This window comes from Lutzomyia longipalpis, chromosome 1 (genome assembly GCF_024334085.1).
Source record: "Lutzomyia longipalpis isolate SR_M1_2022 chromosome 1, ASM2433408v1".
Taxonomy (NCBI): domain Eukaryota; kingdom Metazoa; phylum Arthropoda; class Insecta; order Diptera; family Psychodidae; genus Lutzomyia; species Lutzomyia longipalpis.
The window spans coordinates 50,477,642-50,504,564 of NC_074707.1; the positions used below are offsets into that span (position 1 = coordinate 50,477,642).

The 26,923-nt window shown below is 37.7% G+C and overlaps 4 protein-coding genes across 4 annotated transcripts in view; 2 read left to right on the plus strand and 2 right to left on the minus strand.

Annotated features, from left to right (window-relative positions):
• Positions 1-955: 955 nt before the first annotated feature.
• Positions 956-2,575, minus strand: LOC129788178 (high mobility group protein I-like). The gene is made up of 3 exons (XM_055824225.1): positions 2,488-2,575; positions 1,876-1,984; positions 956-1,777 (listed from the first exon to the last, which is right to left on the minus strand). Exons 2-3 carry the CDS (start codon positions 1,954-1,956, stop codon positions 1,496-1,498), a joined length of 363 nt encoding a protein of 120 aa, XP_055680200.1. The 5' UTR covers positions 1,957-1,984; positions 2,488-2,575; the 3' UTR covers positions 956-1,495.
• Positions 2,576-2,748: 173 nt separating this feature from the next.
• The window catches only part of LOC129788167 (nose resistant to fluoxetine protein 6-like), a 54,235-nt gene continuing 30,060 nt past the window's right edge, over positions 2,749-26,923 (plus strand). Inside the window, exon 1 of the mRNA XM_055824214.1 lies at positions 2,749-2,849. The gene's annotated coding sequence lies outside the window, so the exon portion shown is untranslated. The remainder of the gene's footprint in view (positions 2,850-26,923) is intronic.
• LOC129788168 (conserved oligomeric Golgi complex subunit 5) lies at positions 6,585-9,311 on the minus strand. The gene is made up of 4 exons (XM_055824215.1): positions 9,177-9,311; positions 8,041-9,115; positions 6,855-7,862; positions 6,585-6,798 (listed from the first exon to the last, which is right to left on the minus strand). Exons 1-4 carry the CDS (start codon positions 9,211-9,213, stop codon positions 6,672-6,674), a joined length of 2,247 nt encoding a protein of 748 aa, XP_055680190.1. The 5' UTR covers positions 9,214-9,311; the 3' UTR covers positions 6,585-6,671.
• Positions 9,346-10,839, plus strand: LOC129788170 (pre-mRNA-splicing factor RBM22). The gene has a single exon (XM_055824217.1). The coding sequence runs from the start codon at positions 9,479-9,481 to the stop codon at positions 10,772-10,774; it is 1,296 nt and encodes a 431-aa protein (XP_055680192.1). The 5' UTR covers positions 9,346-9,478; the 3' UTR covers positions 10,775-10,839.

Sequence of the window (26,923 nt, forward strand, 5' to 3'; positions counted from 1 at the left end):
CATTTTCTTATTGTTTTTTTCGTGGCGAAATGGAGGATGAGGTTTCTTTTTTATTTTTTTGCTTATTATTCGTATCTATAAGAAAATGCAAATTATCTGTTTTTTGTTAGGAGAAACATTGATTTTTTTTATTTCTTGTTCCTTTTAAAGGGGGTCTCTTGGGAGAGTCTTTGGTATTGACACATTTTAAATATTTTCATTTTTCTTCAAGTTCTTAGACTTAAGTTTTCTAGTGTTAGTCTTTAGAATCTAATTATATATAGAAGTGTTAGAAAATCACTTGGCGCCATCTTGAGATTCTCCTCATAACACAAAGGTAGGTTTTTCTCAGGACCTACTGGATGGATTTTGATGGGGTAAAAAGCAAATGCAAGAAGAAACATTAGCGGAGAATGTACCGGAACAGATTTTGGAATTTCGATTCAGAAGCTGAGAAAAATAAATAAGAATATTTGTCTACATTTCTCAGCTTCTGAGTCGAATTTCTAAAATCTGGTCCGGTACATTCTCCGCTAATTATTCCTCTTTCATTTACTTTTTACCTCATCAAAATCCATCCAGTAGATCCTGTGAAAAATCTTCCTTTCTATTTTAGGAAAATTACAAGATGGACTTGGAGAAAAATAAAAACATTAAAAGTATCAATACGAAAGGCTCTCCCGAGACCCCCTCAATGCAACAAATCAAATTTTCCAATGTGGCCAACAAGATTCTCCAAGGCCTCCAAGGGTTAAGTAATTTATTTCTTTTAAATCAAAAAAATATATTGTCCTCTTAAAAAATTTAGAAGTTTTTTTTTTATTTTGTCTCAAGTTTATCTCCCTTTCTCAAACAAATTTTTTAAAGCCTCTAAAATCATTTTAAAATAACTTTTCTTCAAATTAATTAATTTTTTCAAGGAATAAAAGGGATAAATTCTTTGGAAAACTGCAGAAAAAAAATAATAAAAGACAAATTTTTTTTAGAGTTTATCATTACCATTTATTGAACGTTTTTTCATTTTAAATTAAAGAAGTATAAATTCCGGAATTACTCAAAATTTTTAATTATAGTTATAATTATTTCTTTTTTTTTTTGAGAAGACACTTAAGATTAACTAAAAGTGACCAATTTTTATCTATTTAAAATAACTTTCTTTTATTTTGTTTTAAAGAATTTTTTGTGGTCTGGAATCCTGAAAATTCTGTCCTTATTTACATTTAGAGAATGCATCCTTAAATTTGTTTTTTTTTTGTTTATTTTTTCTCTTTTTATATTTATATAGTAATCTTACGTCGACACACAGGCCCTTCCTGCCCATTGATACGCGCGGACTATCTTCTAGAAGTTCTGTTGTGTAGTCTTAAATTCTAAAGGGAGGGGGGGGGGGAATTTTGGGGGAGGGGTGAATTCAGAGGGATGTGACGTCAGTACGTTTGAAATATGGCGACGGGCAGGTTGTTTTGTTTTGGCCGCGTGTCCAGGCGCCGGCTAACCACGGAGCTGCTGCAACTGCTTAAGCCTCCTCATCTTCCTCCTCCTCCTCCTCGTCGTCGTCATTGTCCTCAGAGGATGCTGGTGGTTTGGCCTTTGGTGGACGCCCACGGCCCCGGCCGGATGTTCCCTTGGGCTTAGCCGCCGCGGCTGTCTTCTTGCCGGCTCCCTTGCTTCCCTTCGGGGGCCTTCCGCGGCCACGCTTTGCCGGTGCCTCGCCGTTCTCATTCTCCGCAGCTGCGGACTCCTTCACGGCCGGCGATTTGTCCTTCTTCGGGGACGCCGAATGGCCGCGCTTTTTCGCCTTTTGAATTTTTATTTATTAATTTTTTCCCACTCATCTAGTAGGCCCCCTGATTTTTTTTGTTTCAAAACACAAAAAAAAAGAAAAAAAAAACTTACCTCCTTCTCTGCAACGGCATCCTTATTCTTGGCGGGTCTTCCGCGCTTCTTGACCTCAACTGGTGCTTCGGTATCGGACATTTTTTTCCTTTGCTCAGTCAGGGACTTTCTGGAAGGGACAAAAAAAAAGCCGAAGGAGCGCGCCCCCGGAGAGAAGCGGCTTGTGAGAGAGAGAGAGCATTGCGAAAAAGGCGGCGAATTGGTGAGAGCCGGAGAGAGGCATCAATTGGGGTAAAAAGGCATCAAATTGGGAAGAAAAAAATCTTTTAGGGGCCCCAGGGCGTGGGAAAAAATACGAAAAAAATGCCCAGGGGGCCCCAAAGGATTGGGGAATACGAGAAAAATAGCGAGAAAGGGGGTCCCACAGCCAGAAAATTGCGAAAAATTCTTTTCCACCGGAGAGTGACGCCTCGAGCAAATTGCTTCGCCATTTTTGAGAATTACGCGCTTTTGGGATTTGCGGCGGCGACGCCAGAACTTCAATCACGAATTTCCCCATGAAAATCCCAAAGTTTTGCCGGAAATTCACGGGAAAGAGACTCAGGGGGATATGTGGGGGGCATTGAGTATTTTTTTGAAATTTCTCATGGCTTTTTTACCCCAAATACTTACAATTTTATCGGAAGAGTCACGGAGAGAGTCACAGACGCACAACAAAAGTGATAAGCAAGCACAAACAAGCCAAGGGGTATGTCACCGATTTGCGATTCAGAGGCCCATTTTGCCGCGATTCGAAGGATGTTTCTTGCTTGCTTCGTGCGACCGTTGGAAAAGTCAAAGTGAAAAATGGGAAAAAATCTTAAATTTCCTGGAAATCTACTTCTAAAAATCACCCAAAAATCTTCCTTGAACCACCTTTTATTAATTTCCAGTGCATTCAGTGGAGGAAAATCCTCATTTGTGCGAGAAATCCCTGGAAAATCGTCTGATTCAAAAATGTGTGAAAGAGACAGAACCATACGAACCACCTTCATGTAAGTTGAAATGCCCGAAATTTTCTTCATGTTTTTTGCAAAATTTCCTCAAAATTCCTACAAAGAGACAAAATCCATCTATGCGGAAAAATCAGAATGATTTTTTGTGAATTTTCCACACTTTTTGCTCTCCCTGAAATTGTCTATTTTCCCCTGAAAATAATAAAAATTGCCAAGAAAATGATTGCAATTAATCCCAACTTGCATGATAGATGGATTCCATTCGGCAATTTGAATTAACGGATAAATCATCAATGAAGAAAAAAATCAAAATAATGGGAAAATTGATTTTATTGAGATTTCTTTGAATAATTTAGGAAGTGGGAGGACTTTAAATCCTTGATAGATCCTTAAGGTTGAATTTTAAGATATTTTGAAGGCGCTAGTTACTCCCGGATGGGGAACAACTGACAAATAAATGCCTTAGGAAGCCCGCCGGAAAGGCTCTGTAGCTTCCCGGAAGATTTGTCGATTGAAGGCAGCAATTTCAGCACTACATCGTAGGGATTCCCCAGGATTCTTCCTTAGGCACTTTATAAAATCCTCAGAGGTCCTCTTGATGGGATCCTGACGATCCTGTTCAGCTTTCTTCTGCAATTTTCCCTCTAGTTCCTTTGTTGTTTTCCTGAAGATTTCTTCATTCCTCCGGATGGCTTCACTGAGAGCCATCCAGCGTTCCTTGAAGCCATCCCTCGGGGCAATTGGATGCCGGGGGCGATGATAGACCCTCTGAGGCTTCTCCAGGGGCACCTTCTTCTGCCCATGAGACTCCCTTTCGAGCCTTTCAATGCGTCGTAAAACATCTCCGGAGATTGTAATAAATTCCAAGGAGATATCCGTCTCAGGTGTAACTCTGTAGGTTCTTGAACTTGCATTCCTGCCCACCATGGTGAAGATTGAGATCCAGAAACTTCCGCAATGTTTTTTTTTTAATTTCCCAGTGGGGAAAGGCTCGGCATGTGAGGTATACTGCCGAGATTTTCGGCACAATTACGGCACAAATTTTAATTCAAAACCATCCGCTTAGTGGCGCATAGTGCTTTGTCGTTATTCTCGGCATATTTTCGGTATTGTTGTTTTTTGGCATGCACGGTGAAAATAGTGGCGTGGGTTCACGAAAACCCAATTTTCAGTGATTTTCCTGAATTTTCCGGCAATCTACTCGGTAAGAAAGTTATCCTAAAGTGTATAGAGTGTAAAAGACAATGGAAGATTTCGTCCAACGAGCCTAAAATGCGTGTTTTCTATGTTTTTTAGCGTTGCTTCTGGGCTAAAGGGTTTCTTGTTTGGACTTCTGCAGGACATCGTATACATCATCCGGAGCTGAAATTTCATCCTGTGCGCTACACTTGACGCTGAGTAATCTACCTAGGCCTTCAGTACGCATCCTGTCAGGCAAGCTGAATGATAATTTCTGCAGATTAGGTGAGATTAATCGGATTAATCCATAATTATAGTTCCATTTTAAATGTGTTGGGGTCTAAAGCATGTCGGAATCTCATCTTTATTTAGATGTACCGGGCAATCGACCTTGGACAACACGTCAAACGCTCTTGATCATCACAAGCATCCCAAAGCTGAGGAGAAAGGACCTTTTATCCATTTGGAAACGTAAGCATTCTGTTATATATCTGAGATTTTGATTGATGCTAACAAGAAGTCGTTTCAGGTGCAAATTGGTCAGGAAACGACCACAAGGGATGCCCCAAAGAAAGGAAGCATCAAAGCAGAATATCATCGTGTGAATTCCTTGAAGGATCCCGGAATGTTCTTCCCTCCAAGTACGTCTACAAATTGAATTCTAACGAGGGTAAGTACATGTATTTATTTAATCTTGATTTTTTGTTTAAGAGAGCTGTGTTAGGATCAATGAATAATCCTTAGAATTTCAATATAGTTTTCGACGCTTTTGTGCGTTTCCCGAGATCGATTTTGTCTTCGATTAGATTTTATCAATTGTCCTTTCTTCTTCAGCATCAGAAATAATTGCATTATTTAATTATTTATTTTTTTTATTAAATCTGCATGGCTATTTTTCTGAATTAAATACAATGTTCAGGACAAAAATCAATTTATTTTTCAGGGTCGAAATTTTTTTTTTGTAACTTTTTGTCAGATTGGAACACTATTTTGCCATAATATTTAAAAATATTTGGTAAAAGACAATTTTAATCTAAATATTCAAGATTCTTGCCTAAATCTTGTTATTTTTGTCTTATAGAAAATTTTATTGTATAAGAATTCAATATTTTTAAATAAATACTTAAGTATTATAACTAAAATAATACTCATCCACAAATTGTGAGAAATCGCGCAAATGGCGAATTTTATAGATTCTGAAAACTAAATAAAAAGTGAAAAATATTTAAACATAGGGGTCGTTTCTGATAAAAATCTTTTCTTTTCCTTTATTACAATTTAAAAGTTGTTGGAAGATTTTGACAGTTAGTTTATGTTTTAATATCCTTCTATTAGTTTCTAGAAAACAGTCAGAAAGAACTTTAATCAGCACTGAAAAAGTAATTTTCCTTCAAAAACGTGCTAAAAAGAAAGAAATAAAATAGCAAAATCTCAATGTTTTCCCAGAATACCAAAAAATCTTAAACTAACGAATTGTAAGAAAAGAAAACAGAAGATTTATATCAAAATCTACTTCATAATTAAAATTAAATGTACTTTAAGTCTTATTTTAATTATAATTCAACTGATAGAAGTGCATTGAATAATATTTTCATAATAACAGTAAAAGAAAAAAAAACAAACTTTTTTCCTTTATTCAAAAAAATATCTTTAGTTTTTTTTTTAGTTTTCTATAAAAAAAATTGTTAAAATTTGTATTTTCGCTAGAATATTGTGATTGTACAGTACATGAATGAACATATAAAATATTATCAAAAAGATTGTCTTTAGATAAAACATTTCAATAAATTTATGGCAAAATAGTGTCAAAAACCAGACAATACAAAAAAAAATGTCCAAAAAATATTATGTTTTAAGCATATAAATTAAAATATTTACATTTATTAAAACAATGGGAAAATCTTTTCAAATCAGTTCGATTCTTATTTTAATTAGATATAAAAAATCTAATAAATCGATAATAATTAAAGAAAAATTAATGAAATCATCTCCCAGAACAAAAAAAAACTTCATTCAATTTTGCAAAAAAAACTTAACTTCAAATCTCATAAAACAATAATTAAATCAATAATTAATTTAATTCCTGGATGTTTGTTGATATTTTTTCTAAGAGTCAACAGGAATTTGTTTTTTTTTTCTATTTTTTACGCATTTTTAATTTTTTTTTATATATTTCTTTTTAGGAATTGGTTGCTGAGACCGTCTCCAGTAAAGCAGCAAAGGAAAAACTGGACGAAGGAGGGCCAGCCAGTGGTGGAATGGGTAAAGAATGTAATTAAAAACATTATTTTAAATAAAAAAAGTAAAAAAATGAATTTCCTGGCTTTTTATTTTTCGTTTCTTAACGGTAGGAATATAAATTTAAATTGCATGCCGAAAATATACCGAGATTCATGCCGAGAATCATGCCGAGAATACACCGGGAGTATACCGAGAATGATGCCGAGATTTCATATAAAATTTTTCCCACAGGTTCAAAAATCCATACATTTCTCGGTATCGCCTCGGCACGATCTCGGTATTGTCTTATAACGAGAAATCATGCCGAAATACCGAGATTCTCGTTACGAAAACATGCCGAGATTCCCCACTGGGTTACTTTCTCTTTTATTGACAATACAAGAACGCGGGAAATTTGAAATTTCCCACTACATAACCTCACTTTTGGGATTTCCCGATTTATCAGAGACTCTGGAGTGCTTTCTCCAATCCTGAAGCAATTAGTGGATAGACCGGGTCGTATTGAGTGATATTCTTCTGCCTCACTGTGTTCCGGTACTTGTGGAGGGCGCCGGAAATTAATTCAAGCCTAAAAAGAAATTTGAGGTTATGTGATTTGGAAGCAATTCAATAATGGTAATTTACCTCTCCCTGTTGGATGTATGTCCATCAAGCCATTGCATTAGCTTCTCATTTGACCATCCAGCTGTAACATTGGGGCTGGTGAGATCTGCACCGGCAAAGCTGAACATCATGAGGAGAAGGATGTAGGAGGGAATGGGATTGTCCGGATCCATTGAATGTTCAGACAATTCTTTCGGGGTCAGCGTGAGGATGGTGTTGAATGCCCTAATTGCCCGGAAGGACTTTCCCAGAGCTCCCAAGTCACCAATGATCCCCACAAGCACTACTTCCAGATGCTGACAATCAATACGAATCTTATTCCGACCAATTTGTGACAATGGCCGAAGGATGGCAACGTTCCGGATGAAGAGTTCAATGCACCGGCATGCCAGCTCCCTTCCACACTTCCCAACTGTTTCCTTGTCAGCAAAAGGACCAATGTGTGCCCCCCAGACGCGTGTCAGGAACTCCTGGAGCTCTTTCATGTACAAGGAGACACTGCTGGAGGTGCTGACATTGAGTGCTGGCTCCCTGTGCATGGAAATCATGATATCGTGCACAGCTGATGCAATAGAATCGAAGATTTGCTGCAGAATTGCCAGCACCAAGTTCTGCCCAACTTGGAGGTTCTCCAGGAGGCGTTTGGCACTCCCGGACGTGGCATAAGTCTGCCCCAAGTTCTCCACCATCCTCCCAACTGCATCAGCATGGTAGCTGATGAGATTTGCAATGGTTGTGTTCTGGATTTGGGCTGTATTGGGAATGTCAACGATTTGCTTGGAATCCGTGCCGAGTTTTATGCTGGATTCGAGTTTATTCCACACATCCCTATTGCAGGAAATCGCCACATTGGTTACCATGTCACAGAGACGTTGATCCACAATTGCTGTACCCAATTCCGTGGAAGCAGCCCGGATTAGGGCATCAATTGTGTCTTCCGTGGGTACATCAACAGCGGCAATAGTTGCCTTGAGATTACTTCCGCATTTCTCCAGGAAACCCGCTTCCAGTGATTGATAAATCTCCTCCCTGAAAAGGAGGAAGTTATTTCTAACCTAACATTTTTACCATTACATTCAATGGGGATGAATGAGACAAAATCAAAATTGTATACTGAATTTATGTGAATATCTTAGGTTAGAAATCCGTGTAAATATTGGACAAACAAATAGAAGTTCCGGAAGCTTCCGGATGGCAGAATACTCACTCAAAAGGCGACTCAATTTGAAGTTTTGTGAACAAACTCTTTGTCTCCGCCACGAGTTTGGGCAGTCCCTGCTGGAGGCATTGCCCAATGTGTGGTGGGCACTTGCTGAATGAGACCTTGAGGAGATCCTGCAATCCCTTCCACCAGTGCCCCTCAATCTCCATATCTGCATCCATTAGCCCACTATTCCTCACACATTTCTGCAGGAATCTTATCTGGGAGCTGTAGTTGAAGATTTCCTCCGTAAATAGCCACTCCAGGGCCGTCCAGAGCTTTGCGCGGAAGTGCAGGGAAGTCGTGAGAGCTGGTGCCTTTCCCGGAGCCTTCATTCCACCACCCTTTGCGGCAGCCCTCTGCTCGGCATCCCGTGTTCCGGGAATCTTTGTTTCCGGAGCTGTGAAGCATTCCTTAATTGATTGCCGAATGTCCCCAATAAAAGTCTCCAGGAGATCATCAATGTACTTCCGGAGGATCTGCAAGTTCGAGAAGATCTGCAAACTCCGCTGAACTGTGTCCACATTGAGATTTTTTAGCGCTGTATTGAGCTCCTTGTCCGCCAGGGTAATCAACTTCCGGCGATTGCTCTGAACGTGCGTGATCTCCTCCCGGAGGAACTTCACACTATTCAGCACCTCATCCTGGATGAGAGAGTCGATTTCGTGAAAAATCACTGCCTGCTTCTCAAATTCCTTCGTGGCCAGGAGTTTCTTGTGTAGCTGAAGGAAGATTCCTGCCTGTCGGAGAATGTGTGTTGTCTCATGCAATCTCCCCAGGACTTTGGTTTTATTCTCCAGAACCACATAGGGGGCATTTACGTGGTTCTTTAGGCGATTGGCTGCAGCTACGAGGCTCATCATGTGCCCATGAACCGTCTCCAGAGTTCCATTTAGCTTCCCAGCATGACTTGCCTGCTGCAGGAGAGCCCCATGTTGCTCACGTACCTGACTCTGTAGCTCTGTGGCCAGGGCATCTAGTCCTTCGGATAATTTATTAATTTGTTCCGTGTAGGAGAATACTTTGCTGGGTTCCGGCTGATGACTCGACACTCCCTCCCGGAGGAAACTCTGGAAGAATTCTTTGAAAAGAATAAGAATTACTATTGAATTGTGGCTTATTGGCTTCCTGGGCTTTCTTACCATCATTCTCTATCCTCTCGCAGATGTTTTCCTTCATTTTCACGCCAATTTCCCGTGATTTTCTCTCGCGAGAGATTAAATTTTATTTCATTTTCGAAAAAAAATTGAGGTTATGTCTATTCTCTACCGAAAAGTGAAAAGAAGAAGAAAAAAAAGAGAAAGAAGATTTTGTGAGGTTAAGTACGACGGGCGACACGGAACAATCAAAACACAAAGTTTAGGGGTGGAGAACGGACGTGAAAAATTGTAAAAATCCCAGAATTCGTGACTCCCAAGTGCAGTGAAAAAGACCCAAAGCAGCCATGGCGATGTCAAAGACGACAAATACGTACAATAGGCAAAATTGGGAAGATTCGGAGTTCCCAATTCTCTGCCAAACCTGCCTCGGTGACAATCCCTATGTCCGGATGATAAAGGAACGCTACGGGAAGGAATGCAAGATCTGCAATCGCCCCTTTACAATCTTCCGGTGGTGCCCTGGTGCGAGGATGCGCTTCAAGAAGACCGAAATCTGCCAGACGTGCAGTAAGCTGAAGAATGTCTGCCAGACGTGTTTGTTGGACCTTGAATATGGGCTTCCGACGCAAGTTCGCGATGCAGCGCTAAAGATTCAGGATGATCTACCGCAGAGTGATGTGAATAAGGAGTACTACATCCAGAATATTGATAATCAGCTCAAGAACACCGATGGAACGTCTCCGGCGGGAGCTGTGGGGAAATCCATTGCTGCCAGTGATATGCTGGCCAAGTTGGCACGGACGTCGCCCTACTACAAGCGCAATCGCCCCCATATTTGTTCTTTCTGGGTGAAGGGGGAGTGCAAAAGAGGCGAGGAGTGCCCATACAGGCATGATAAGCCCAATGAACCCGATGATCCCCTTTCGGAGCAGAATATCAAGGACAGATATTACGGAGTTAATGATCCTGTAGCTGATAAGATTATGAAGCGTGCAGCGAGTCTACCGACGCTGGATCCGCCGGAGGATAAGAGCATAACGACGCTCTATGTGGGCAACATTGGGGAGCATATCACGGAGACGGATATAAAGGATCATTTCTACCATTATGGGGAGATAAGGACAATCACAGTCCTCCCACGGCAGCAATGTGCCTTTGTGCAGTACACAAAGCGCAGTGCCGCGGAATTGGCGGCTGAGAAGACCTTCAATAAGCTCGTCCTGGGCGGACGGAGGTTAACCATCAAGTGGGCTCATTCGCAGGCTAAGCAGTACGTCCCAAGCATGCCACGTCTCCAGCGCAACTACGAACCCGTCCCTGGGCTACCGTCAACGCTCCCACTACCGCCCAATCCCACGGATTACTTCAATCTCCAAGTAGCCGACATGACGGTTCTCCCGGCGGGGATGAAGCTGCATCAATTGCCGCCTGGAGTCATCCCTGGGGCCCCACTGCCGCCCATGTACAGCTCAGGGGCTCCCTTCCAGCCAGTTCATGTTCCCGCCACAGCTGGGATGTCGCTTCCGGCTACAACTTCCGTTGCAGCACCCATCATGGAGCACCACGTGCCCCCCATTGATGCAGGAACAGTACACTATCCCAGCCAGGATCCATCGCGTCTTGGATCTCTCAAGAAGTGAATGAACATTCTTTTATAAAAAAAAAAAAAGATTTTAATGAAAATAAATAATTTTTCAAGCTTGAATAAGATGTCTTTTAATTTTAAGAGAACAGCATAGGGGGGAATGGGGTATTGTGGTTTAGGTGAGGAGTTTTGAATTTTTTTTTTTTAAATCTATTTCCTACAAATATTTTTCTTGAAGAAATAACTGAAAATTAATTAATTTTCATATTTTTTGGTAAACTCGGATAACTATTTTTTTTATTAGAAACTAAACTTTAAAAAAAATTTAGTTCGAATTAAAATTAAAAAGAGATTTTCTGTAAATTGTAAATGATGATTGTTATTAAAAATATTGCAAATTGGCGTTCAAGTGATGGAATAAATTGATTTTAATGAAAAGTAAAAATCCTCTTTGAATTGAGTCTTATTAAATTGTCTTAAAACGATTTAAATCATATATTAATATTTCTTGAGATAATGAGAGAAATCTTGATGTCATTCTTTTAAATCACATAACGTACAAATCCCTAATTTTCTGAGCGGTCAAGATAATGAGTTTAATTCCTACTTAATGATTAGCAGGTGATTATCACCTGTAAAAGAAAGTTTATCAGGTAATTTTTTTAAAATATATATTCCATGTTTTTGGGCAATAACGAAAAAAAACTTTTAGATCTTTTTCTAAACTCTTTTTTTTTCTTTATTAGCCCTAGTCTCCCCTAGTTTTTTTCAAAATTTTAAGAAATCCATGAAAATTGTACTTATAGATCCGACGGGTAATTTTTTTTCTACAGTACCATGTCGCATAATAATAAATTTCCTAGTATTATATTTAGGTATCTTTAATGTGTTAAATAACCAACTAAGAAAAAATCATCAAATTTCATTTCTGTGAATATATTTTTTCTTTAAATGATTTAATAATTTTTCAAAAACTAATTTACAGCTATGAGAGCTTTGGTGAAATTTACCACGCTTTTGGATTATTTTTTTTAGTGTAGAAACACTTGTTATATGTAGAGGAAACTGGGGTAATTTGGTGAATTTTTGGGAAATAATTTTTCCTGAGTTCCATGGAAATATTTGAGATTTCCCATGAGAACTATCTTATAGGAAATTTTCCGGGCTACAACTTTGTCTCAGACGATTTTTCTCTATCTCAACGGGAAAATGCTTTTTCAGGCCATTTTCCAAACCCTTCCAAATTTGCCTATTCCAAAAATCCTGGGGTAAAACGGTAAATTGCGTTTTTTGTTCGCTAATCTTAATTTAATGAAATTATTTTAGCAAAGCACTATAATATCTATTGAGAATGAGAGATTTGTGTACCAATTAAAACTTTTTTTTAATAAAAAAAAATACAAAAAATAAAATAACGTTAAATTTAAGAAATTGCCTTTTTTATTTTTTTAGTTTATAAAAATTGGTAATAGTAAGTGATTAAACATCCCAAATTGTTTATAATATAGTTATAATAATTAAGGGAAACTATTTTTTTTTTGATTTAAAAAGTTATTTAAAAAAAAACACCAAATTCACCATTTTGCCCCAAGCGGTACTTTTTACTATCAGTGTTTTACGGGAAAACTCGGAAAATTTTTTCGGAAAATTCAGATTAGATTCGTGTTTAGCAAAAGTTACTCTGTCTAAAAATGCATTTGGATCAAAAAAGTTCCAGAGAATTTCGCCAAAACTGAATTTGTAGTTGAGTGGTCAGAGTAACTTTGAGGGTTCGAAAAATATTTGTTTTTCAAATAAAAGCCAAAATATTGGATTACATAATTATTATGAAATTTTCTAGGTTTATGCAGGGGTATGAAGTGCAACTACTGACAAAATTGGACAGATTAGCACCCACTACTTTTTGAGTTATTAATTTTTATTTTTTTTTCAAATTCACCATTTTACCCCAGTTACCCCTATATGTATCGTCTATTGATCTTTTTTTCTTCTCTCTTTTTTGGCAGCTTTTACACCTTCTGATGAGGGTATTTTAGGGTTCTCTTTTTTTTTCCTCGTCCTTTCACACCTTATACCTTCACGCAAATCGAATAGTTTGTACACAGAGATTGCCGGGGTTGTAATAAAAGCAAACAGGACTCTCTCCCTCGTACTCTTTCAACAGGAAAATCTACATAAAAATAGGGGAAAAAATGAGCTTTTGAAAATGAAGAAAAAGCTCAAGCTCTTGAGTTCATGAACCAAAATTTGACCAAATTAAATAGCATTTCGTCACCCTGTCGTAGCTCAATTTACGAGAGCTTTTTCATCCTTATGCGGAAGAAGTTCATGTGCGGTGGGGACGAAGTTCAGTAGGTAGGTACTAGGAGAGAGACTGATGGGGAAGACACAACGTGAATCCGTGAATAATAACCCAACCCATTATCGCAATTATTCTTCATTTCCCATCTCTTCAGCTATACAATATGTCTTTGGGAGATTTTTTTGTGGGTGTGTGTGTGAACCCCTAAAAGTGGTTGGGGAACATATGAACCCTTTTACTTTAGGAGGAGAGGGGGTTGAAGGAAAATTTATTCTCTCTGCCACGAATGATGCCTATATTTATCAATTTTCACACATTTTCCTCCTCCGGCTTCTCATCCATTTTCATGCGGAGAAGAAAGTACTCCTAACACCACAGATTTTGCGTCATTAGGAAAATCTTTCGGTGAGGGGTGGTGGGGGAATTTTGTGAGCTTTGAAAAACATTTTTTGTCAGTGAATTATCTGCGTGCTTTTGGGAAAAGAAAAAAAAGTCACAAAATTGGATTTGTTGCGACGCGGCAGGAAGAAAGGCGATGTCTTGTTAAAAGTTTCCCTATATACAAATTTTATTTTACTTTCCAAGCCGCGCAAAAACGGCGAGCTTTCGAAGGATATATGAATGAAAAATTCAAAATATTTTAGAGGAGGATGGAAAGCAAAGGGTGACCACCAGACCATATCTATGTATGTAGTTTTGGGAAAATGGTCCAAATTGTGCGAGGAAAAAGCCACATAAACACGAAAGGGTTTTTAGAGGAGAGCCCATAAGAGTTGGGATTCCGTGCAATATTTTCTAATAAATCAGTCACTTGGAAAAGCAATTAATTCACGAATGGGGTCGTGTATATGAAATTGGATACCGCCATGTGATGTGGGTTCCTCCCACACCCTCAGCAGTACCACCAACCCCCAAAACATATCCCTTTTCACTGTGTTAATTTTCCCACCTCATCCTGCGGCACGTGCTGGGCTGCAGAACTTGACCCCCGTGTAAGCAAAAAAGGTCCACCACACACAATTTGTTCCAATCCCCCCTCGTCGTGGCTTCCAGAAAATTCATTTTTCCACACAAACACACACAGTTTTCCCAGAAACATGAGAGGGATGTTCCACAGGGATGTTATCCCATCAAATAAAAGACAAAATTACATTTTATTCCTTCATTTTTTGCCCTTTAAAATTCAATAGAAAATTCATAAAGAATAAAATTCTAACATAAAAGCATTTTATTCTCCCTTTAGAACTTGATTTTTTCTTATTTTCTTCATGACACGTGAATGAATAACATGCCTGAAATTACGAAATTTCTCTTTTATGCAAACTTTCAGACGTAACAATAAGGAACTTCTTATATGTTTCTATGTAGTTACCGAGAAGCTTTAATTACTTATTCTCTTTCTCATGAAATTCCCTAAAGTTTTTTGCAAAAAAGAATTCAGAAATATTTAGTCGTTCATGAATTTTTTACTCAAATACAAAGCACAGAGTTTTTCCTAGTCAAACAGCAAAAGCTTTTGGAATTTAAATAAAAAAAAATACTTCACAAAGGAGCTTTTTCTACACTTATATAACAAAAGTTTTTTTTTATTGCATAAACTAAAGTACGAAACACATGAAAGAGTTAATTTGGAGGAAATGAATTTTCTATTTCAGAAATGGAATAAATAAATAACAAGAGGTGATATTTGACGAATATTGTGGATATTAAGGCAATCAATAGAACGAAGATTTAAATATTTTTAACGCTAATAAACATCGATTCCTAAAAATCGGAAAAAGTTAGTCCTTTTCAACTTGAATTTACTACTATTTAGGTTTTAATTTTATACCTTTTTAGGCTTTAATTAAAAACTACTATTATTTAACTATTAAATAATACTTTTAGTTTTGAATTTAACACGTTTTATGTTGAATTTACTACTTTTCAGCTTCAGCAGACTACTTTTTGTCCATTATAGGCTTGAATTAAAAATAAATATATTCTTTTTAAGTTTTTAAGGGATGAAAACAGGCTGTAAGTCATTTTTAAGGTTGAATTTAGCACGCTTCGAATTGAATTTACTATTTTAGGTTTAATTAAAAAAAAATTACACAAGTCAGTTTTTGTTTGTAAATTTCGTAGTTTTCGCGAACTTTTTTAGCATAAGGGATCGGCTTGGTTTTTTTTTAAGCCAAGCTTAAGTTTACTTAAACCAGGCTTCAGTTTTAATATCAAGTTTTTTAATCGAGATCATGCTGAGGTATTGTTAAGTGCATCCTAGACCTAGCCTGACTGTTAGTCCTAGCCTAACTATGAAAACTATAAAGCTTCATCTTCAACAATTGTAAGGTAAATTGTGACTTAAGAAACAAAGCTAAGCCGTTTCTAAGACCAGGCCTATTTTTCTTACTTCCTTTAGGTTAGACTTTTAATACGCATTCAGATTCAGTTCAGCCTGATCTAACCTTAAAAGCCTGACCATAAAAAAAACTCAACTGTAGTTTACAACAAAGACTTTGCTTTAAAATATTAGGACTGACTTTAGAAACTTGAACCTAGTTTAAAGAAAACTGTAGTCTAGCTTAAAGAAGCCTATCTGGTTTAGAAAAACTCAGCTCAGACTTAAGACGATTTTCCTTTTGCTAAAGAAAATCGAAACTTCTTAAATTACATAGTCTATTCTAATTTCCGATTTTTATATTTTCTTGTACTGCCGAAAAATCTTAGCAAAAAAAATCATCCTAAACCCGCAGCCCGGTGAAATCCCTAGAGGTAGGTAACACTACTCACTCAGTATATGCGGGTTTAAATATATAACAAAGTAGTTGATGAGATTATCAGCAGCATCTAATCTTAATCAAACTTTAATCAATTCTGATAAATTCAGTAAATTCTGTATGTGAGCCATTAAAATCCAAGCAAAATTAAATGGAAAAGCTCTCTTTGCGCGACATTGCAATCACGATTCTAATTCATGGATTAATGCACTCTTGCAGTGGGATTGAGAAGAGCTCGAACTTGTGCAACATTTTACTTCCACCACACAGCTCCTTTTACCACAAATGCAATTTACGTGATGAACAGATTAAAAACACAACGTTACTTCTTGATACTTCCACTTCTTTGACTTGTGTAGGAGGGATTTAACCTTCAACCTAATCCGTGGGTCTTTACTTTTTGAGAAATAAATTTAGAGGGTTTAGGGGTCACAACAGTAATTTGGTTGAGTCACAGTAAATAGAGTTTCGAAGTTCAAGTTGAGAATTTAATATTTTTGAGAGAGTTTTTCCAATTTTCCGCAGGACGTGAAGTTCCCGCGCAAAAGCTCCACGCGCGCGTAAGAAAAGCATAAGCGGAAAGGGATGACATAAAGCTCATAAATTTTTCGCCCTTAACATAAATATGCGATATTTATTTGAATGTAAGTCACTGCGGAAAATTGAGTATGACATGGGGGTGGTATGAGGAAAGAGAAAGCTAATCAATTAAAAGTTTGCCGAAACTTTTCCATTTCACTTTTATTTGTTTTATATACCTCATTCCATTTTTCCCTCACACAATGTTTTAAATCTCTCACCCAACTGACTGCGAAATTTTGTATTCCATCCATTTGAACAGCATTGTTCCCAAATATATAGCATGAATTTGTATTATATTTATATGTATTGATTTTCTCACAAAGAAATATAAAGTAACAATCGGCTCTGATTAAATTATTTCTTTCTTATTTGTGTCTTAAAGAGAAGCTTTAAAAGCTTTTTTCGCCAATAAATCAATAAATATTCGATAAAAGTTTAAGAATAATTCTTTGATTAGCCCCATAAAGGTGAAAAGGCTAAATGTCAGAGCATGAAAATAGAAATTAATTTAAAGGATTAACCTTTAACACCCACAAAACTTACTTTTAAGAGGTGTAAAATCAATTTAAAGAGGCAATCGCCGTAAAAGCTCCCATGACAGTGCAAAAAAAGCACGAGAAAATCCCTTTTCATTCCACACTGAAAGTGTGGCATGGAGTCAATTGTTATCAGTCAATTTACACATGCGGTGTTCCTGCTAATTCACCATTGTGGGTGGGATAAAGTTGGAATTAGTGGATGCCCCTATGTTGTGTGTGGGCTTTTGTATACATACATATGAAAAAGTTTCGTTTCGAGGAAATCACGTTTCTGCATTTATAGTTTTGGCCAAAGTTGAAATATCGTTCGTTTTTGTGCCGTGAAATGAAGAAAATTCCTCGAAGGAGAGATCCTGGCGGAGATCCTTTTCGGGCCAGGCGAGGAGTCTCCGTTCCTCCGCCATACAGGAGCAAATGACAGGGTATTGAAATCTTGCATTAAGAAAACTTTCCAACTTTTGTGTGTATACCTGTCTTGTTGGGTGCGCTCATCGGATGTAGCTTCTAATGAAATTTGCACAGTCTTCCTTCTCACAGAGATATTTCTCGTGTGACTGGGCATCACAAGAAGAAAACTTTCTTCCACCCCCCCAAAGCACAAACACGTCGTATTTTATCTAGTTCTCCAACCCCCACGGGTTTCCATTCTGCGCGACCCTCGCAACATGTACACTGTGTGCGGGATGGGGGTGGGTTGCCAAAGGGATTCAGGGGTGTGGAAAAATAATAATGGAATGTACAAAGTTGATATTGGCGCACAGAAGGAGAAAAGTGTGAAAACTTTTTAAATATAAGAACCGTCTGTTTGACGCATCACCGTGATTTTCCAAGACATACCGAAGAAAGGCGCAAAAGGAAGAAACACGTCCATGCTCGGCACGTTGCTTGAGGGATTTCGGAGGTGAATAGAGCAAAATCATGATATACTGACTTAACTTTTCTTACTTGCAATTGAACTTCTTGCCGACACACACACACACACCTCATATTGTACATTTTCACTCGCGGCATGAGTTTTGAGCGCCTCCCAAAAAAAAAGAACTTTCAACACATTCGACTTTTGCTCTAATTTTTTTGATGAAATTTTCACTGATTTTCATTGCAATTTGTACTCAATTCGGAAATGGAATGTTGACGGGCAAATGAAAGTCAAAGAAAGGGTGGAAAAATAAATTTTGAACATCAGGAAAAATCATTTAAATCTCCATAATCCAAAAATGAATTTTCCGAACAAAACTTGCAGAGAATTTCCCCCTCAAAAAGCTTAAATAAAAACTCACAGGATTTTTCACGCTCTATTCAGATAATATTGATCAGAAAAAAAGCTTCTAAAAGACTTTATTTTGCATGAAAATCCCAGAGATTTAGCAGCTGAAAAAATATTCAAAAAGAGCTTTTGGGAAAACAAAAATGCTTCGCTTGAAAGGAGAATGAAACAAGAGAGCCCAAATGCAATTAGAGAAGAATTTCTCTATGGAGTATGTGCTGAGGCCCAGCTGGACCAAGGACAAAATTCCATTATTGTTGCTTAAATATGCAAAACCACATAAATTCATTTATAATCCTTTATGGCATATTTTATGAGATTCATTTGGCATTTTTTTGGAGCTTTCATTTGATGTAGTTTTATGTTTTTTTCTCCTCTCACTATTTTGTTTCTATTTAATTGAGGAAAATAAAAGTATTTCTTGAATAAATATTTTTCATAATTAATCATCTGGGTTTTATGCTGTTTTCCTGGATAGATTAATACGAATAAAGTCTGCAGTTGACGCAGAAATTGAATGCTCAAAAAATCAACTTAAAGAGCTAAAAAAGAATGAGAAAAAATGAAAATAAGAGCTTTCAGCAAATAACTTTTTATTACATATCAAATAAATTGAATGAAAGAAAATAAGAAGCAGAAAAAAAACAAATAAGGCGGCAAAAAAAGAGCTTTTCTTTGCTTGGTTAGTGCGTCAAATGAGCGCAATAGAAAGCAAAAGCTAAAAGAGATGGTAGTTGGTGAAAAATTGCTCTTTGTTGGCATGATGCCGATCATTGCTATAATTTATAATGAATGTTCCTTTCCCCCCCATGTATGCTGGTAATTTTTCTCAATTGTCTCCCACGCACACATATGCGATATGTTTGATATTTTACCCTTGTGGGTGAATATTAATACATGGCAAAAAGAAGGAGGGCGGTGGGTTTGTTTAATAATAGATATTTACTTGAAATATATGCAAAAATATACATGGAAAGTTATGGAAATGAGGGCCACACATCTAAATTTTTGGTGGGGGCAATTTTTCTGCACACACGCACATTTTTATACGCTTCCCTGTGGAACTTTGAGGTGTTCACGAGACATGGGGAAAAAAAAGCAGACCAAATAGGGGATGGTTTGTGAATTTTACACATCATCCATCCCTGTGGAAAATCCTTTAACACCCCATTCCGTGAATTTTGTTAAACAGAGTACGATACTGAGGATTCATTCAACTTTTTTTTATCGCCCCGTCGAAACTTGAAGCTTATTTTCCATCCACCAGGCATAATATGTGTGTGGTGTGGACCTTCAGTCCCCTTCGGAAGCTCTTCAATGTTTACCTGGGGGAAGGCTTCGATTGAAGAGTCAACCCCAAACCTCCATTCAAAAAAGGCTTCCCACGAAAAAAAAAAAATATCGCTACACATTTTAGCCTGTCAGCAAACTCATGCAACTAAGCTTGAAGCAACACATTCCCCGTGCTTTCTACTGCACACAGTAGAGTTGATGATTTATATAGATAAAGATAAAGATTTTAGATTTTTTTTACACTCTCAGGCTCTTCTTTTAAATTGATTTGTTTTTCAATAAAATTGATTTTAAAACATTTTTTTAAATCCTTTATTGTCATTATTGCTGAACTAATGGGAAGTTTTTTGTCTAATTGTGTCCGAATCATTTTTTTTAAATGAATTTTAAAGTGTTTTTCACATTTTTGTACGATTTTTAATTCCAAGAGTTCAATTTTATTTTCCGAAAGTTTTAATTGTATTCTTTAGAATTATGAATTATGGAAAAAAAAACTGTGAATGATTTTTGATATTTCCTATGAGCTTTTGAAAACATCTCAAAAAACTCCTTAACCTTCTACGTTTAATCTGTCATTCAACTCTGTTTCTATATATGCTGCTCTTTTAGATGAATTTTACGGTTGAAACCCACCACAAAGGGGTTCAGTCAGTGTTTCATCCAAAGGCATCAGCCACTCAGACGTTATACATACTTGGGTTATACATCAGGGAAAAAAAGCTCCCCTACATATATAATGAGATGGAGCGCTCCTGAAATTGCCTAGAAAGTTTTGCATTATAAATCTTTTAGATCTTCATGCGGAATGTTTAGGTAATTAATATCATGTTGAAAGTTGGAACTTATGCAATTCAGTTGGTATGATTATGCTGATTACGAACAGCAAAACCACTCCATTAGATTTTAATGCAATTAATTATACAACGTATAAGGGTGAGATAACCGTGCAATAGTGAATGTGTAAAATAGTTCCAAATTGCTGAGAGATTTATAATGCAGTGTATTCGCGAAAATTTCTCCAAGAGAGAATATCAGGGGAGTCATTTTATAATTAGGCGGTAATACTTAACGATATAATAGTGTAGACTTACTTATAAATTCTTAATGAAATCAATTATTTGCTTTCTGGGAGAAGATGTTGTATATACAACAAAATCTTCTAAGATGTTTCACAATATATCAATTTATGTTGTATGAAGAAGTTTGATATCAAAAGAATATTTTTGCGGTGTCTGTGCAGCTTGTGCTAAACTATAATTCTATATAATACATATTTCATGCGTTATATAGCGTGGGCCAATATATAATAGATCGGACAGTTTTAATGGGGAATTGTGTCAAACTTTATGATTTATATTTCGAAAATAAACGTTCGACTGGGAGCTTTTTTACACGTCAGCGTCCTCCATGGGATTTTGTTTTATGCTCAGACCTGAAGGTGGTATACTCTCTGTGGTACGTGCGAGAGCCAAAAAACCAAAAAGTGATACCATATATATCAAATGGTTGAACCACCCTCCATCCCCAAATTCCCAAAAATATATAGGGGCGATTCTCTAGTGGCACTAATGGCAAACCCCTCAGTTTACTTTCTGTGGCTTCGACCACAGCGCAAGAAATCATTCCATGCAACTTGTGGCTGTTTCAATTCAATTTTAATCTCCTCTCTTGCTTCCAAAACAATTCGTGCAAGATTTTATATTCGTCTACGTCGGTTTGAGTGATTTATTTCATTTTTATTGTCCAATATTTTGAGAAAATTGCATTTTAATTTCAAGATTAAGATTAAAGCTCTTTGGGGAGCTCTTTGAAGGATTTTTGGATAGCTAATTTTCGAATTAATCTCCTAATTTATTTAGATACAAAAAAATCTAAATTCATTAGAAGTATTTTTATATGATTAATCACTTCATAAACTTTAAAAAAAAGTTTTAACCTTTAAAAACACAAAAGAAAATCTATCGCCATTTAAACCTTTTCAAAAAAGTTCAAAAACTAAGTTTGATGAGCTTTTTGAAAACTTTTTTTTTTTTTTAAAAAATACGTTTAATTATATTTTCAACCACAGAAAGTCTTTAGACGAAAAGTTTAAATTTATCTCATTGGTATTTCAAGCGCAAAAAAGCACAACCATCCAGATGAAAGGAGGATATCTAGTTAAAAGTTTAATGCACATTTTTCCTGAAGGAGTGGTAGAGCTTTTTTCGTTGTTTATGGCGGGATAAGTGGAGTATACGTATGATGGAGATAATGATTTATAGGGAAGCCAGAGGTGACATGTGGAGGTATTTCGATTGTCATAATATTTCTCTTCGCTCCGAGAAGTTCTTGAGTGACGTGGCGGCATTTCTTATATACTGTGTGTGGGTGGGTGGGAAGTCTTAAAGCTCTGCGGCTGCATGAACTTTAACGTCGTTCCTCATCACTTCCGTCACATTTCCTGCAATACTTCCTCCGCATTTTTCACCCATCATTTGTTTTTGGCACAATCTAATCGAATTATTGTCGTAAATTACTCACCCCATTTATATTTTTGGGGGTGATTCTCTCCTCAAATACTTGGTGGAGCTTTTACTCTCGTGGCAGGAAGCTTTTGTGGGTGAGTGGGTGGTAGGAGAAAGACGCAAATTGCGGCGACGACTCTAATCCGGGTGAGGTTCCTTTTTACTTTGTATAACGTACCATCTATACGTGGGGAAAAATGATGTGACATCTGTCTGGTGAAGTGATTTCATTTCAATCGGAGCGAAGAATATTTTCTTCCACCATTTGAGCTTTTTCCCATAAGCTGAAAGTTCTCTTCTGCGCCCTCCTCAAGTGGGGTTGTCAAAGGAAAATGGACACCTCGCAAAAATAGACGTTTTTCCCACACCAATGCTCACAATCCAACAGCATTCCCCATCTATGCTCCCGCACAACCATGGCAAATAACATTGATATGGTAAATTGAACACGACCAAGCATGATGACATTGGAGAAAGCTCGTCAGAGATAATTAATTTTCCTCATTAAAAGATTACGAGGGACAATTCGATGAAATTTCAAAATTGACAAAGAGATACTACGCCAGGAATTCTCGCATTTCATTTCAATTAATTTTTTTTCTTGCTTCCACGCGACCCCCGCAGTTTGATCCTTCTTTTCCCGCTTTCATAAGGTTTTCTCCCTTCTCAATTGATGTTCACTTTGTTTGTCTCTTTGTAACCGCTTCGTTCCCTTCGTTTTTTTCCTCTCAACCTACTGGGTAACCCTTTCTCAGTTAAGGAGGATGAGGGGGTGAAAAATATGTAAGTTGGAGGTTGCATGAGTACCTACTTTCATTACTCAATTGAGTTGAAATGGGGCAAAATGGAGTTAAAAATTCCTGTAAAGGGGTTAAACGTCTTGAAGGAATTTTCTGTCCACTCTATCATTATTAATTAATATTTTCTCCTTATATTTTAGTGACTAAAAGGGAGCTTTTTATAGCCCAAAAGCTCAAATGAAAGAATCAATAAATTATTTTTTTGTTAAATTAAATAAATTGGTCAACCCCTATTAATTGGATAAACCCTTTTGTGATGAAATAATCCACCCCACAAAGTTTTCCCTATGTGCTGGTACTCAAAGCTCCTGTAAAAGCTTCATATGGTCAAGGGAATTCAAGAGAGCTCTTCCTCGACACTTCTCATACAAAAAGAGCCAAATTGTGTGGAAGTCAAATTTGCACTTTCCGCTTAGATCCTTCTCTCTACAAAATTCCCTTTTTCCGAGAATCTTCTAACATATAATATTGTACCGTTTATCAAAAAAAAAAAAACACATGGGAGGAAAATCTCAATTGGAAATGGGAAAACTAAAGCTCTGCAGTCATGGCGATTTATGTGTGTGTGTGATGGAAAAGCCCCAAGAGGAGGGAAAGAGTCAGAATATGGTTCGGGATTTTACATGAACGTTTGCCACACACAGAGTGAAATTACTATTTGAAAGGCAAACACTAATCTCGAGAAATTTCAATTTCCATTAATAATACCTACATGAGAGCCATTGTGGCTGTATGAGCACACACGAGGTGTTTTGTGTTGACCTCAAGTTTTTGAAAGTCCACCGAAGGGGATTAAAAGCTCACGGGTTAGCCGTTGAGCTCCCAAAAGAGGGGAGGATGGTTCACATATGTCACGGAGATAGAGCAAAAGTTCACATACAATGAAGTGGATCGGTGGGGGGAATGAAAATAGGGTTGGAAAACTTACAATATATGTAGTAGCTGAATACACAAAAGTAATTCTCTGTGGTGGATTAAACTCTTCGTTTATGCACTTCTACACGTTCTTTTGTGCGTTATTTAAAATACTATAATCCTTAATTTTTATCCTTGGGATAATTAGGGATGACTGAGGCAAAAAAAAGTCGTTCAAGGGGGTTTAGGAAAAGCTCAAAATGACATATTTTCCAGTAAAATAGTTCAGAATGTTCTGAGAAAGACACTCTTTGTACTATTTCTCTGAGAAATTAAGATTTTTTGAGCTTTTTCTAAAGCCTTGAGTGAGTTTTTTGCCCCACACTCCTCTATTATGTATTATTTGCGTGAAAATTGTGACATTAAAACTGAGTAAACTTTTTTTTTGCTTAAACTTACCTACAAAGGTAATTATTATGTATGTATAAAAAGCTTTGAAGCAATGTGTAACACAAAAAAGAGCTTTAAGTATATATACATTTTGCTGCCGCCGCTTGTTAGCACACCTTCGTAGGTATTTTGTAAAGTGAAGGCGCTAATTTGAGAAGCAAAACAATCACACGGTGTGTGTGTTAACTATTTGGAAAGTTAAAGAAGGTATTACAAGAAGAATTAAGTTACTTTTTCATCCAACCATCCACCGACAAATTTGAATATGATTACCGTGGAAAAGGTGCGCGCGTACAATAATGTTTGTTGGGACAATATTTGCTGAAAAGTCGAGCTGGATTGGACGCCTTATAAGCTCTCCACCTTATGCGGATTAAGTGTTGTTATTTCGAGGGAAATCCCCCTCGCGCGATTACTTACCTGTGTGCCGCCAAAATGCGGAGGGGGTATGGTGGAAAAGTTTATGCGACTTGTTCAGTGAATGTGGCAATTAGGACAATTTCGTAAATCTCTCTCTCTGTTTTCATGGCAAAAGGAAAACTTTTTCTGTGTGTGTGAAGCAGGGCGGTTAGGCAGGTGGATAATGAAAATAATCTGTAGGTAAAGTACATAAAATAATTGAGCATGAATGCTACAACATTGGAGGACGATTGAGATGAATAAAAATGCTCTCTTGCATCTCCAGAGATTGCAAATGCCTCAATGAGGGCGGTAGGATGAAAGAAAATACCAAAGAAGTTTGTATTTAGTCGAATGGCAACGTACATTATTTTCGAAGTCTTTAGCATTGAAATAGTTTCCTCTCTGGGTGATGTTCACAAGTTTTCTATACAATAAGATGACAACACTGAAACTCTTGGGTCTTTGTGTTGCCAACATCTAATAGGCGACATATAGGAAGATAGAATCATGCGGAGCTTTTAATCCATCAGTGGGTGCTCTCTCAAAGGCACTCTGGTAGATGAAAAGAGAACACTGTTTGTGGGCAAAGGGGTGGGTTGGGAATGTGTCCACATATTCCAGGATAGGGGAGACACAGCAAAAGAAGTGGATGGGGGAGGCGAATTGTTATCTGTTTGATTAAAAGATTTCTCAGCATGTAAACTTCCTTCTAATACACCAAAATGTCTGTTTTGCGTTCAACTACCAACCCCCTTGCAAGAAAAGCTGCCTTCCTCCGAAGATTTTCTGATTGAATAGCCAAAGGTTTGTGCCTCTGTGTTGCCTGCTAGGAAGCTCCAACAGTGCACACAATGGGTCCACCCATAGTGGCTTTGCGCTATGATTTCATAATTCAAACAGAGAGAGAGAATGTTCAAGAATAATATATATGATGTAAAGTCGACATAATGTTGGGCTGCTTTTGCCATTCAAAGGCATTCACATACAATTGAGACCGCTCATCGTATTCCAGGGGAATTCTCTTCCTCTCTCATCACATAAATGTTTACCCTCTACACTCTTAAAAAAATACTCTGGTGGAATAAATAGCCCGCTGAAGTACTTCAGTCAAAATAGCCTCATTTGGCTGAAGTAATTAGCCAAAAGAGCTGGAGACTTCAGCGATATGGTTCAAAAGGCTGAAGTAATCAGCCAAAAGAGCTGGAGTACTCCAGCGACATGGTTCAAAAGGCTGAAGTAATCAGCCAAAAGAGCTGGAGTACTTCAGCGATATGCTTCAAAAGGCTGAAGTAATCAGCCAAAAGAGCTGGAGTACTCCAGCGACATGGTTCAAAAGGCTGAAGTAATCAGCCAAAGGAGCTGGAGTACTCCAGCGATATGGTTCAAAAGGCTGAAGTAATCAGCCAAAAGAGCTGGAGTACTTCAGCGATATGGTTCTAAAGGCTGAAGTAATCAGCTAAAGGAGCTGGAGTACTCCAGCGACATGGTTCAAAAGGCTGAAGTAATCAGCCAAAAGAGCTAGAGTACTCCAGCGGCATGATTCAAAAGGCTGAAGTAATCAGCCAAAAGAGCTGGAGTACTTCAGCGATATGGTTCTAAAGGCTGAAGTAATCAGCTAAAGGAGCTGGAGTACTCCAGCGACATGGTTCAAAAGGCTGAAGTAATCAGCCAAAAGAGCTGGAGTACTTCAGCGACATGGTTCAAAAGGCTGAAGTAATCAGCCAAAAGAGCTGGAGTACTCCAGCGACATGGTTCAAAAGGCTGAAGTAATCAGCCAAAAGAGCTGGAGTACTCCAGCGACATGGTTCAAAAGGCTGAAGTAATCAGCCAAAAGAGCTGGAGTACTTCAGCGATATGCTTCAAAAGGCTGAAGTAATCAGCCAAAAGAGCTGGAGTACTCCAGCGGCATGGTTCAAAAGGCTGAAGTAATCAGCCAAAAGAGCTGGAGTACTTCAGCGATATGGTTCAAAAGGCTGAAATAATTAGCCGAAAGAGCTGAAGTACTTCAGCGATATGCTTCAAAAGGCTGAAGTAATCAGTCAAAAGAGCTAGAGTACTCCAGCGGAATAGTTCAAAAGGCAGAAGTAATCAGCCAAAAGAGCTAGAGTACTTCAGCGACGTACCTCAAAGAGCTGAAGTAATCAGCTAAAGGAGCTAGAGTACTTCAGCGACATACCTCAAAGAGCTGAAGTAATCAACTAAAAGAGCTGGAGTACTTCAGCGACATACCTCAAAAGGCTAAAGTAATCAGCCAAAAGAGCTAGAGTACTTCAGCGACATGGTTCAAAAGGCTGAAGTAATCAGTCAAAAGAGCTGGAGTACTTCAGCGACATGGTACGAAAAGCGGAAGTACTTCAGCGACTTGGTTCAAAAGGCTGAAGTAATCAGCCAAAAGAGCTGGAGTACATCAGCAAAAGTTCTTCAGAGTTCTACCAGAGCACTTCAGTGAAA

Bases quoted from the DNA above. Each gene is read 5' to 3' on its own strand.
- LOC129788178 (XM_055824225.1), bottom strand. From the start codon at position 1,956: ATGTCCGATACCGAAGCACCAGTTGAGGTCAAGAAGCGCGGAAGACCC. The intron at 1,778-1,875 runs GTAAGTTTTTTT...AAAATTCAAAAG, and splicing joins ATGCCGTTGCAGAGAAGGAG to GCGAAAAAGCGCGGCCATTC.
- LOC129788168 (XM_055824215.1), bottom strand. From the start codon at position 9,213: ATGAAGGAAAACATCTGCGAGAGGATAGAGAATGATG. The intron at 9,116-9,176 runs GTAAGAAAGCCC...TTCTTTTCAAAG, and splicing joins CGAGAGGATAGAGAATGATG to AATTCTTCCAGAGTTTCCTC. The intron at 7,863-8,040 runs GTGAGTATTCTG...CCTCCTTTTCAG, and splicing joins CAAATTGAGTCGCCTTTTGA to GGAGGAGATTTATCAATCAC.
- LOC129788170 (XM_055824217.1), top strand. From the start codon at position 9,479: ATGGCGATGTCAAAGACGACAAATACGTACAATAGGCAAAATTGGGAA.